The 12,887-nt window shown below is 50.3% G+C and overlaps 1 protein-coding gene across 1 annotated transcript; it reads left to right on the top strand.

Annotated features, from left to right (window-relative positions):
• The first annotated feature begins 4,856 nt into the window (after window positions 1-4,856).
• LOC140000030 (olfactory receptor 14C36-like) lies at window positions 4,857-5,932 on the top strand. The gene has a single exon (XM_072029731.1). It carries the CDS (start codon window positions 4,857-4,859, stop codon window positions 5,790-5,792), a length of 936 nt encoding a protein of 311 aa, XP_071885832.1. The 3' UTR covers window positions 5,793-5,932.
• The last annotated feature ends 6,955 nt before the right edge of the window (window positions 5,933-12,887 follow it).

Raw genomic sequence — 12,887 nt, 5'->3', positions numbered from 1 at the left:
CGATGATGGGCTTTGGGACCCAGGGTGCCCTGAGCTGGAGGACCAGGACGGTGGGGATGACAAACTCCCAACCGCCCCTGAACGCGTGCGGGATCTGCTACTCCACCTGGATCCCTACAAGTCCATGGGTCCGGATGGGATTCATCCCCGGGTGCTGAAGGAGCTGGCGGACGTCATCGCGGAACCTCTCTCAATTATTTTTCAACGATCCTGGGAGTCTGGAGAGGTCCCGGTAGACTGGAAGCTGGCAAATGTTGTGCCGATTTTCAAGAAGGGTCAGAAAGAAGAGCCTAGCAATTACAGGCCTGTCAGTCTCACATCAGTGCCTGGTAAAATCATGGAGAAGATGGTTCTTGAACGTATTGAGGCGCACCTGGGGGACAAAGCAGTCATTGGTCCCAGCCAGCATGGGTTTGTGAAGGGTAGGTCCTGCCTAACTAACCTGATTTCCTTTTATGAGAAGATCACCCGTATGGTGGACCAACGGAAACCAGCTGATGTGATTTTTTTGGACTTCAGCAAGGCTTTTGACACGGTTTCCCATAGGATCCTACTGGACAAAATGTCCACCATACAGCTAAATAAAAACATCATACGATGGGTGAGCAATTGGCTAACGGGCAGGGCCCAAAGGGTTATGGTGAATGGCGCTGCGTCAGGCTGGCGGGCGGTCACTAGTGGGGTCCCTCAAGGCTCCATTTTAGGGTCGGTACTTTTCAATATTTTTATAAACGATCTGGATTTAGGAATAGAAGGCATTTTGAGCAAGTTTGCTGATGGCACCAAACTTGGAGGTGTTGTGGACTCTGTTGAGGGTGGAAAGGCCTTGCAGAGGGATCTGGATAGGTTGGAGAGCTGGGCGATCACCAACCGCATGAAGTTCAATAAGAGCAAGTGCCGGGTCCTGCACCTGGGACGGGGAAACCCAGCAGCCTAGAAGAGAGGGATCTGGGGGTGGTGGTAGACAGCAAGTTGAATATGAGCCAGCAGTGTGCCCTGGCAGCCAGGAGGGCCAACCGTGTCCTGGGGTGCATCAAGCACGGCATCGCTAGTAGGTCGAGGGAGGTGATTGTCCCGCTCTACTCTGCGCTGGTGCGGCCTCACCTCGAGTACTGTGTGCAGTTCTGGGCAGCACAGGATAAAAAGGACATGAAACTGTTGGAGAGTGTCCAGAGGAGGGCTACAAAGATGGTGAAAGGCCTGGAGGGGAAGACGTACGAGGAACGGCTGAGGGCACTGGGCCTGTTCAGCCTGGAGAAGAGGAGGCTGAGGGGAGACCTCATCGCAGTCTACAACTTCCTCGTAAGGGGGTGTTGAGAGGCAGGAGACCTTTTCTCCATTAACACCAGCGACAGGACCCACGGGAATGGGGTTAAGCTGAGGCAGGGGAAATTTAGGCTTGACATCAGGAGGGGGTTCTTCACAGAGAGGGTGGTTGCACACTGGAACAGGCTCCCCAGGGAAGTGGTCACTGCACCGAGCCTGTCTGAATTTAAGAAGAGATTGGACTGTGCACTTACTCACATGGTCTGAACTTTTGGGTAGACCTGTGCGGTGTCAAGAGTTGGACTTGATGATCCTTAAGGGTCCCTTCCAACTCAGGATATTCTATGATTCTATGATTCTATGTATAGACTGTTATGAGTAAAGTCTCTGACTAAAATTCCCAGTAAAAGCCTTACATTCCTCGTTTCCTAGACGACCTTTGTCTATCTCCTTGTCTGGAGCCTTGCTTTGTGCTTGCTGTGTGTCCTGTACACAGCAGTCACTTCTGCCCATCAGCCCCCAGTGGGACACCTCTGCTCCACTGCAATGGTTAATGTCGCTGTGGATGTGACCTTAACCAGAGGTCACATCCAGGAGGGCTGCTCTGTCTATGCCCTTGTTCCCAGCTGCTTGCAGCTTGTAGCACTCAGCTGGGGGATGGATGAACACAGAGGTTGTGCTGAAAAACCACATTCCCTGCCTGCACATCCTAAAGAACAGCTCAGAAAAGCCCTGGTGCAGTCTATAAGCAGAGAGAGTAGAAGGGATATTCTCAGGTTCATCACTAACTTGTTTGTATCTCAGTTCAATGGAATCGGAAGCTCAGTCAGCTTGTGCAGGAATGCTCTGAGGAGCTCAGCTCTGCATCATGATCTCCTACCCCAGCAGGAGCAATGTGACTGTGGCAGGGACTGCGAGGTCACTTCTGTCTCTGCACTTGATAGGGCAGCAGCAGGAACGTGTCACAGAAAGGGACTGGGAGGTCACTTGTGTCTGGAGGTGGCAGGTCATGCTTGACTTCTCCCTGGGATCTGCACTTTTGGGCTGACATCTGGCAGTGGCCCTGCTAGGCCAGCAGAAGGCACATGCTTGGCATGCTGACTGGGGGATCCCCTCTGCCTACACATCCAGGAGGACCCAGACAGAAAGAAGGCCCCAACATGGATTGTCCTGTCCCTTCTGCTTGAGTCCATGACTGCACAGCAGCAGCCACAAGGCTTGGAAGGCTTGGCTGTGTCTAGTCAAGAAGCTGCAAGGCCAGCAGCAGGCCCCTGGCTTGGAAGCTGCTGCTGAGGTGACTTGTGTGTGGTTGGCTGAGAGGCCGCAAGGAGCCCAATGGGTTGGGATGCCTACTTCAGGAGTGGTTTCTACCGTGATGGAGCTTTCTGTGGTAGTAGGAAAGAGCAGGAGAGAAAAACTTGCCACAAAGTGCACCATGGAAGGTTGGCACTGGCTACAAGGAAGAAGAAATATCCAGGGGAACAACTGGTCGTGTCACCTTCACATTGCCTTTGTCTCCTTGTCCTTACTGCCTCCAGTGTTCTGCTCTAACGAGCTCCAAGGGAGGCTGTGTCAGTGCTGGCCCTCAGGGGGACACTGCAGGAAACTTGCCTCTGACTTGCACTTCTGGAGAGATGTCTTCAGTTGTCTCTGAGTGCCCTAGGTTTGTGGGCTCATCAGCCAAGCCCCCAGAGGGGTGATTGCAGTGCCTTGGGCTGGTGCTGTGCTGCTGAGCTGGACCAGGCTCGTGGGACAGAGAGAGCTCGTGGCAAGAGGGCCTTGGTGAAAGAGAGACAGCTGTGCCCAGGAGCAGCTCCTCTGCACAGCGCAGCAGGGCTGGGGGCTCTGACGGCAGCTGGCACACAGAGAAGAGAGAAGGAGAGAGGGCTTGGAGGCACTGAGGAGCGCAACAACAGAGGGCAGCGTGTGGCAGGACACATCTGCAGGATCCTGACACCGTGAGGCTCTGGCAGCAGGGCCATGCAGGTGGGGTTGCCAGAGGGGTCTTGTACAGCTGGCACATCCGATGGTTGATAGCATCTGTCAGGGTGGGTCTTATTCTATCTGTAATGTGGCACAGAAAATGTTTTAGAGAATGGTATTTCTGAGGGGGCATTTTAACAGGAAAAGCGAGGCTTGGTTTATCTGAAATGGAAGACGTTCTTGGATTCTGTGATTTTGGATTCTTGGTGTGGAGGGGAGGCAGATTTCATGACAATGAATTGTCTGGATTTTACAGGAGACTTAGACTCCAAGAGTATTGCAGGTAGAGATAAATGTGGCAGCAATTAACCTGATAAAGTCTCTTCAGGCACCTCAGCCTAAAGACTGAAAAAACAATGTTTGTCTCCTCAGGACTTATTAGATCTTCAGGAGCTGCAACCCCTGTGGTGCCCTGTACTCATGAAGCGCACAGCTTCTTGGATGGGGACTGTGAGCAAGGACATGGAAGATACGTGGGGATAGAGATTTTGCTTCCAACAGGAATATAGGAAGGCAGTAGAGATGTGGGCAGGGCAGGTGGTGAGAGGGAGCTGCTGCCAGAAATGCTGTGTGAGGGAGGGCTCAGGCACCTCCCTGCCATCCCCTGCAGGGCAGGCGCCTTCCCTGGGACACCCCCTGCTCTCCTCTCCCACCAGCACAGCCTCTGCCCTCAAGCCCCCGGTGTCCCCAGCAGGAGCTGCCTCGTCTGCAGGCAGAGCTGCAGCACAGGAGGGTCTGCTGAGTGTCCGTCTGTCCCTCCCTGGCCTTGCCTCCCCTGGCAGCAGCACGCTGGCATTCCTCCTGGCTTCTCCAGCTGGCCGTGCTGCTGCTGGTCTTGTTCCCAGGCTGGCTGGGGATGGGGGTTTCACATGCCCATGGGGTGAGCCCTCGGTGTGCTTGGGGGAAGGGGAGTACAGGGACAGGGTGAGGGGTGTGGAGATGGGCACTTTGAGCCTGGATGTCTCTGCTCTCAGCAGCCTCTTTGTTCTTTTCAGTTAAACATGTGTATATCTTCCCTGCAGCTCTCACAGGGCATCTGAGACCGCACTTGATGGACAGACTGGCTGTCCTCCCTGAAGAACACTGTGCGCTAAAGTGACAGTCCCTTTTTCTGTGATGATGATGATCTGCAAGGATTCACTTTGAGTCCAGCAGAAGTAACCAGGGTTTGTGACTTGGAAACACTCCTCAGGAGTGGTGGGACAGATGAAACAAAAAATCAAAAACAACAATTTGAAATAATAATAATAATAAAGTCTCCACAGCTCTGCTCTGCAGTTTGTTGAACTGGGAGTAATGCTGGGGCAAAATTCTTTGAGATTAGGAGGGAAGTGAAACTGACATTCCCCCATGTTCCTCTTCACCTCTTGCTGTAGGACAGGACTGACTTCTGCACTGCCCACAGTAGACCCCCCTGTTCCAACAGAAACCCTCAGGCAGAATGAATTAGGATGCATGAAAGGGATCTGCCAAATGTCTGCCAGAAAGTGCACAATATAAGTGATGATTTTAAATGAGAAATTGAATTCATTTTCCTCTGATATGTTTCTTGTACTTTGTTACTCTCATCCTCTTCCTTGTTCAGGATCACATCCCCAGAAAAGCAGATGTCCAACAGAAGCACCATCACTGAGTTCCTCCTGCTGGCATTCGCAGACACGCACGAGCTGCAGCTCCTGCACTTCGCGCTCTTCCTGGGCATCTACCTGGCTGCCCTCCTGGGCAACGGCCTCATCCTCAGCGCCGTAGCCTGTGACCACCGCCTCCACACCCCCATGTACTTCTTCCTCCTCAACCTTGCTCTCCTTGATGTGGGATCCATCTCCAACACCGTCCCCAAAGCCATGGCCAATGCCCTCTGGGACACCAGGGCCATCTCCTATCAAGGCTGTGCTGCTCAGGTCTTCTTTTTATTCTTCTTGTTTGGTTCAGAGTATTCCCTTCTCACTGTCATGGCCTACGACCGCTACGTTGCCATCTGCAAGCCCCTGCACTACGAGAGCCTCCTGGGCTGCAGAGCTTGTGCCCAGATGGCAGCAGCTGCCTGGGGCAGTGGCTTTCTGTATAGTATCCTGCACACGGCCACCACATTTTCCCTGCCTCTCTGCCAAGGCAATGCTGTGGACCAGTTCTTCTGTGAGATCCCCCACATCCTCAAGCTCTCTTGCTCAGATTCTTATCTCAGGGAAGGTCAGCTTCTCATCTTTAGTGCCTTCTTAACCATTGGATGTTTTGTTTTCATTGTGCTGTCCTATATTCAGATCTTCAGGGCAGTGCTGAGGATGCCCTCTTCTCATGGCCGACACAAAGCCTTTTCCACGTGCCTCCCTCACCTGGCCGTGGTCTCCCTGATGGTCAGCACTGGCATGTGTTCCTACCTGAAGTCCCCCTCCATCTCCTTCCCATCCTTGGACATTGTAATAGCAGTTCTGTACTCGGTGGTGCCTCCAGCACTGAACCCCCTCATCTACAGCATGAGAAACCAGGAGCTCAAGGATGCAGTGAGGAAACTTCTTCAATACATGCTTCTTAAGCATCCATGATGTATGTTCAGAGGATGTATAATTACTAATATTATGTTCCATATTGTGATTCATACTATATCACATTATTTTTATCGGAAGTAGTGTTATGATAACATAATCAATAACAGTAGTCCTAACTGAAATAAAAGGGTATTTGGGAAATTAATAGCACAATTTTTAAAATTATTGTTCTCTGTTAGTATCTTAACAATATTTTATTTTGTTTTAAATAACATGGTTCTTAGCATTCTGAAAGTTACATTTTTGTTACCTTTAAATACATTATCTAATGTGCATACGGCACCAGGTTTCCTTTTTAGGTAAGACACTAAAGAACTGAGCAGAAATACATTGGTCTCTGTTTCCTTCTCTACCCATCTCTTCTGGAGCTCGGGGAGCAGCCCCAGCATACAGGAGGGGCTCAGGACCAAGAGCCCAGCTGCCACGGGTAGGAGCAGTGTATTTGGATTCGACCTTGTGGATCTAGGTGACAGTCCTGTCGTCTCTATAGCAGGGCCGGCACAAAGCCTTTTCCATGTGCCTCCCTCACCTGGCCATGGTGTGCATCTCCCTCAGGACTGTCATGGTTGCCTGTCTGAAGCTCCCTCCATCTCCTCCCCATCCCTGGACCTAGTGGTGGCACTTCTGTACTCAGTGGTGCCTCCAGCAGAGCACGTCCTCATCTGTAGCATGAGGAGCCAGGAGCTCAAGCATGCCTTGTGGATATAGATGACTAGATGTGTCTTGGATGCAATACATTTTTGATCTGCTTCTGTACATGTCTTGTAATGCAAATAAATGGTGGAATACTAGTATACCTGTTTGGTTTTCTTTTGTTTTTTGTTTTGTGATTGTGTTTGTGCATATTCTTATTACATTAATTCAGCTAATGAACACCCGTTACAATGATATGGATGTACCTGTTGAATATACATGTAGCTCATAGACTCTGTGCATGTGAAGCCATGCTCTCTGTGAATTTTACCTTAAGGAAATTAAGATTTTACTGCCTTATTTGTCTGACATCCTTCCTCTGAGACCTGGCCTGGCTCTGCAGGGGCAGTGCCCATGTGCAGGGGTGCAAAGGAAAAGAGTCCCATCCCAGCAGTATGGCCAGGGAGCACCAGCGCTTGGGGCATGCAGAGCTGCTCTCTTGCCACTGCCGCCCTGTCCTGCTGAGCCCTGCTGGTGGGGTCAGGCCCGGCTGCTCCTGGAGCTTAGTGCCAGTGCTGCTGTGGGGCTGTGCTGGGACTGCAGGCAGGGACAGGCAGTGGGCACAGCAGTGGCACAGCTGGCCTCCACTGCAGCACTTCCCTCCTAAGGGGGGATCTCCTCCAAGGTGGACTGACCAGAGCTCAAGTGCTCAATCTGGTGTGAGCAGGCAGAGGAGAGCTCTGCAGCCCCAGGGCACGCAGCAGCCCCACCAAAGGAGCCTGGCGAGTGATTCCTTGCAGCCCTGAGGCAATGGCAGTGACCCCATGAGCTGGGTGTGCCTCCCAGCCTACCCAGCACAGCCCTGCAGAGTGCCCCCGTGCCCCGGGCACCACAGACCCCTTGCTCTGCAAAGCAGCACTGCCAGCTGTGGCTGGGGCTGGGGCCGGGGCTGGGGCTGGGAGGGTGCTTCCCCAAAGTGTTTCCTAGGCCAGCTCCAGGCTCATGTCTTCTGGATACAAACATGATCTTCACTGTGCGCAAGGATCTGACAGACTGCCAGCAGGCATGGGCTGGAACATTGCCTGCAAGCTCCCTCCTGCCCTACAACCTCCCAGGACTGTCACGGAACTGGCTCCTGTGTGTCAGAGAGGCTGGGAGCTCAGCAGGTGTGCCATGGGCTTGCAGGATCACAACCAGATCATTTCTACCTGGGCAGGTCCTGGCCCAAAAAGGGGGTGTTTTGTAGGTGTGGTATTATAAACTCAGTGGTGCATCAGAAACACTAAGTCCAGCAGGAAGCAAATGGTTGTTAAATGGCCTGTGAGTTGAGCTCTTTTTGAAGTAGCTGACAGGTCACCCTTGACTCCTGGCTGGGATCTGTGCCTTTAGGCTCACATCTGCCAGTGTCCATGGTAGGGCAGAAGAAGGCACTTGCTGTGCACGTGGTTTCTGAGATCGGCTCTTTCTAAGTACCTGGTAGGCCCCATAGAGGAAGAGGTCTTGGATAGGGGTTGTCACGTCAGAGGTTTCAGCTTTTGACTGAAGTCATCCTTTAGGACTGCTTTCAGTTTTCGACACAGAGGGGGCCACTGCCTCCAAGACGCTTGGGGCAAACTGAACCGTGCTTGAGGGTTTGGAAGAAGTTATCCTGGGTGCACAGAAGCTATTCCATATCCAAAAGTTGGAGGCAGGAAACAAAATTTTGGGGTGGTACAAGAACTGCTGGGCATATTGTGCAGGGTTCACCTACAGCCTTTGGGATATTTTCCATCCTGACTTAGGTGCCATGTCAGTCTCAAGAAAGGAGTAACCAACAGATATGAGGCAGATACTCTGAGATCATGAAAGCCATCAGAAAGCTGCCCCTAGGAAGATGACTGATATGGGGAAGTCAGGAGAAGCCTGGCCAGGAGAGATGTGAGATTTGGGGGGGAAAGGAATTTGGCCAGCAGAAATTAAGGATTTCTGTGAGTTTAGAACGTTCAGGCAATGTTGATTCTGCTGTAACGCTGGCTTCAAACACTCATGTAAAACCCTTCCCCTATTTTTACCAGTGACATTAATCCCCAAACCTCAATGCTACTCCACACCCTGACAGGAATCCACTATTCTTATGCCTGACCTCAAAGTACCCCTTCAAGCCAAAACTCAGCCCATAGCCCCTTTCCCTTACCTTTACTCTCTTGCTCACCCTGATTTAATCACCCTGTGGGCCACAAGAAGGAGATGGGTGGGAATGCTCTGAGGAGCTCAGCTCTGCCTCAGGATCTCCTGCCCCAGCAGCAGGAATGTGACTGTGGCAGGGACTGTGAGGTCACTTCTGTCTCTGCACTTGATCGGGCAGCAGCAGGAACGTGTCACACAAAGGGACTGTAAGGTCACTTCTGCCTGAAGTAGGTGGCAGGTCAGCCTTGACTTCTCCCTGGGAGCTGCACTTTTGGGCTGACATCTGGCAGTGGCCCTGCTAGGCCAGCAGAAGGCACCTGCTTGGCATGCTGACTGGGGGATCCCCTCTGCCTCCAGAGCCAGGAGGACCCAGGCAGAAAGAAGGCCCCCAGATGGGTTGTCCTGTCCCTTCTGCTTGAGTCCATGACTGGGCAGCAGCAGGAGGCACAAGGCTTGGCTGTGTCTAGCCAAGAAGCTGCAAGGCCAGCAGCAGGCCCCTGGCTTGGAAGATGCTGCTGAGTGTCTATGATCAGACCCTAGCTTCGTTTTTCAAGAAACAGCTGGTGAAGGTTGATGAGACATTTGTGAAATGATGGAAATGCTGGGATGAGAGCAAGGTGGTGAACAGAGATGGCTGTCTGCAGACTTCCAGGAAATAGGAAAAAGTGTGGGACAGCATAGGAAAGCCTGCAGAGGAAAAGACAGAGGTTGCTGATAAAAAGGGAAGGCTCCAACTGTCCTGATACTTTGGCTAGAGGTTTTGAGAAAATGAGATATAGTCATTGCAGTGCAACCTCTTTGTTTCCTTGCAACCCTGTGCAGAGGCAGGGTGGTGTCATATCAGTTTTCCTCTCGTGGCATCACACTGCCCACCACATTCCTCAGATCCCCAGGAAAAGTCAGGGGGTGCAGGATCTTTCCTCCCAGTGGCTGGGGTCAGGTCTTGGACCTTCTGCATCACCAAAACCAAGCAAGACTTTTCTCAGCACAGTGCTTTGCCTCTCTGTAATTATGGCCTCCAATTATCTGCCCTAACATGTGCCTGGGGAGGCTTTGTTAGTAACAGCCCTTAGTGGGGCCCATTAAGACTCCAAGTCACTTCAACTTTTCCTTTTGAGTTTGCTTTTTCGTTCAATTGCATCATTCTCCTCTCAGTACCCAAGTTTCTTTGACTCAGCACCAAAATACTCCATGGACCTCATTAAAACACAGAAACTCCTAAGCAGCCATATCTCTCCCATCATTTTCTTCAAGTATTGAAGACTTGTTCAGCTAATTGGAGAACTTTCATGTTGTAGTTAAGGGGGAAGATTTCAAAGAGCATCTAATAAAAATCTTTTCCCATTTTAAAGGCTGAATTTTGATGTGTTTCTGTTCAGAATATCATTCTCCTATAGGTATTGGTCTAGGGTTTCTCCTTTGAAGTCCTGATTGGATGGGAAGAACAGGGTTTTTCCTATTTCAAAACAAACAACAGGAAATCATGATGCAATTTTCAAAAAAAAAAAAAAAAAAAAAAACAAAGCTCAAGTTCCTCATTTTGTTGCCTCCAGTGATTTTTACCTTCCCAAAAGGATGACCGTACATGATGTATTTTTCAGTGAGTAATAGGAAATTTTAAGTAATTGTGTTAATATTAATCCATATCATACAAATTCAATGATAAATTATGAGGTTCTTGCTAAGGAAACCATTCAAGACTGCTGAGAGATGGGCGAGCTTGAACTCACTGAATCTCACAGCAGCAACTGGGTTGGTGAGAGAGGTCTGAATAGTCAAAGAGTAAGGGGAGGGCAAACCAGGAGAACCATGGGAAGTGCATGGGTTCAGACAGGCAGGTGGAAATGGGACGTTCAGCAGGGTCTGTGTAATCAAGATGGGTGTTGTCCCTGGAAGATGAGGGAGCACACCATGATAGACAAAGTGATGAGAATGCAAGTAAAGGAGATTATCTGTATTTCTTCTTCTGAGATGAGTATAGATCATGGAAATTATAATTTCTTCTTGATTGAAATTACACTTCACTTGAGACATTTTACAGAAGGAATTGAATCATTTGAGCTGATGAATAGTTGCTTTATTAGATAAGAACTAAAGTAATAACTGAGTACTCAGGCAGAGCATTGCTGTCTAACCAGGGAAAACCTCCAGTGGTCCCGTTGTGTTTAAGGCACTTGCCTGGACTGACAGATGTCAGAAAAGACCTACAGGAGGCAGGAACCCTTTGGGAAAATCAGGTGGAGCCAGGTGGAGTTCCCAGGGCAACTCCACTGCCAACAGTGGTCTTTGTCTCTGCAACTGCAGCCCAGTCCAGCACAGGAAACCCCTTCAAAGACAAACCTCTTTTTCAGTGGGTTCCTGAGATTGACCTAGATTTGAAATGGCCATTGGAAACATGAGACCCTCTCCCTTATTCCTACTAGACACGTGAACATCCGTTTACCTTCCTGGGTCATCTTTAGCAAACTCAGGCTGAAAAACTCAAGTATAGCATGCTCGAAATGGCTGAGGCAGAACCCATCAGCTTGCCCCACTTTGGAAATGCTCTTGGTCCAGCTAAGGTTTTGAAAGCAAAACATGTGAAATGATCCTGCAGGTGAATGTGCAGAGTAAGGGAAAGTCACACATAATGTGCTGGAGTAGTAGAAGGCAAAAAACATTGCATTGTGCCTCAGAATAATCAAGGAGACCAGGTTCTGTTCATCAGTGTGACAAAGCAGAGTGAAGGACATTGAGTTATGTCCTAACACGAAGAAAGATGTACATCACTGGTGAAGGAACTGTCATTTGTGCCATCACCAATGTGAATTACACAAGCACCACCACATCTAATGGTAACCTGTCTGCTCCAGCTTAGTACCCAGGGCAGGGGAGAGGGAGCTGACAGCCAAGGGACACATTTGGGTGTGGAAGGTGGGGCCCAGAAGAGGCAAGGAGTCAAGGCCGTGCGGTGGGGGAGACAAGGCACCGTACTCCACACAGGTGAGACACCACATGGGGGAGACAGTGCTCCAATCTCTGTGAGCAAAGGGGGACAACACTCTCAGCTGCACCTTCTGCATGACTGCAGTGCTTCCAGCTGGGGTCCATGTCCTATGGTCAGCCCTGGGCTCTATGCCATCCCTGTTCTCGACAAGGCTTGAGAAGTGGAAGGTCTGGCTCCAGAAGGCAGCTGTACCTGAACCAGGGGAATTTCTCTCATGTGCAGTAATTCTTTCTCCTCCTCCCAGCTACAGTTCTGTGGCCCCAGTGTCATAGACACCTTCTGTGGTTTTGCCCCATTGCTGGAGCTCTCCTGCAGTGCCACAATGATACTCATGGTCTTTCCTTTCATAATCTACATTTTGGATCTTTCTTCCTTCTTTCCTTCCTTCCTTCCTTCCTTTGGATCATCTTCCTCTTCTGTTTCCTGCAGTTTTCATGTGCGTGCATCCTCTGTTGACAAGCCCAAAGCCTTATCCACCTGCTCTTCTGTCCTCACGAGTGTCACTGTTTTCTATGACACCATTGTCACGGTCTCTGTAAAGCCCATAAAGGCTGTGCTCAGAGGTTTTAACCAAGCCCTTTCTCATACCTTCATCATCCCCCTGTCAGTCCTAGGGTTGCTTATAGGTAGTATGGGAAGGGTGAGAGATGTGCTGGTGGAATTGCAGACATCATCATAAGACATATCTCAAAGACCTTGGAAAGGACAGATTGATCAAAGAGGTTCCTCGGGACGTGGAAAAGGCAGATGTCGAAAGCATCTTGTACTTCAAGGCTGAGCAGAAGGATGATTAAGCCTAATCATGAATTAGAATGCCAGCGTTAGCCCTAGCCCTCACCCAAGAACTAAACAAAACTCTAACCCATAAGGCTTGCCCTTTTCCTACACTTTGAGCAGGCATCTTGAGCAGAACACCAATCCCTCCCTCAAAGCCCTTCCATTGCACTAGCCCTAGAAGTTGACCTCTAATCCCTAAATGTTAAATTGACCACCTAACCCTCCACCACACACACAACACATCTCATCCTCAAACCCACTCCTATCCCTAACTTCAGCTGTTTGTCCCCTTGGAGCAGGGCAGGGACTGTGATGTCCTTGAGCAAAGAGTCACACTCCATTTTTTTTATAAGCCCCCTGTAAGTACTGAAAGGCTGTGACGAGGTCACCCTGGAGCCTTCTTTTCTCCAGGCTGAACAGCCCCAGTGTTCTCAGCCTTTCTTCATAGGAGAGGTGCTCCAGCCACTTGATCATCTTCTTTGCCTCCCAGGCTCCATCTATGGGTTCAGGGAAGTGAAATACTTGGGAAG

Source organism: Anas platyrhynchos, chromosome 31 (assembly GCF_047663525.1).
Source record: "Anas platyrhynchos isolate ZD024472 breed Pekin duck chromosome 31, IASCAAS_PekinDuck_T2T, whole genome shotgun sequence".
Taxonomy (NCBI): Eukaryota; Metazoa; Chordata; class Aves; order Anseriformes; family Anatidae; genus Anas; species Anas platyrhynchos.
This window is presented reverse-complemented; position numbering and strand designations above follow the sequence as displayed.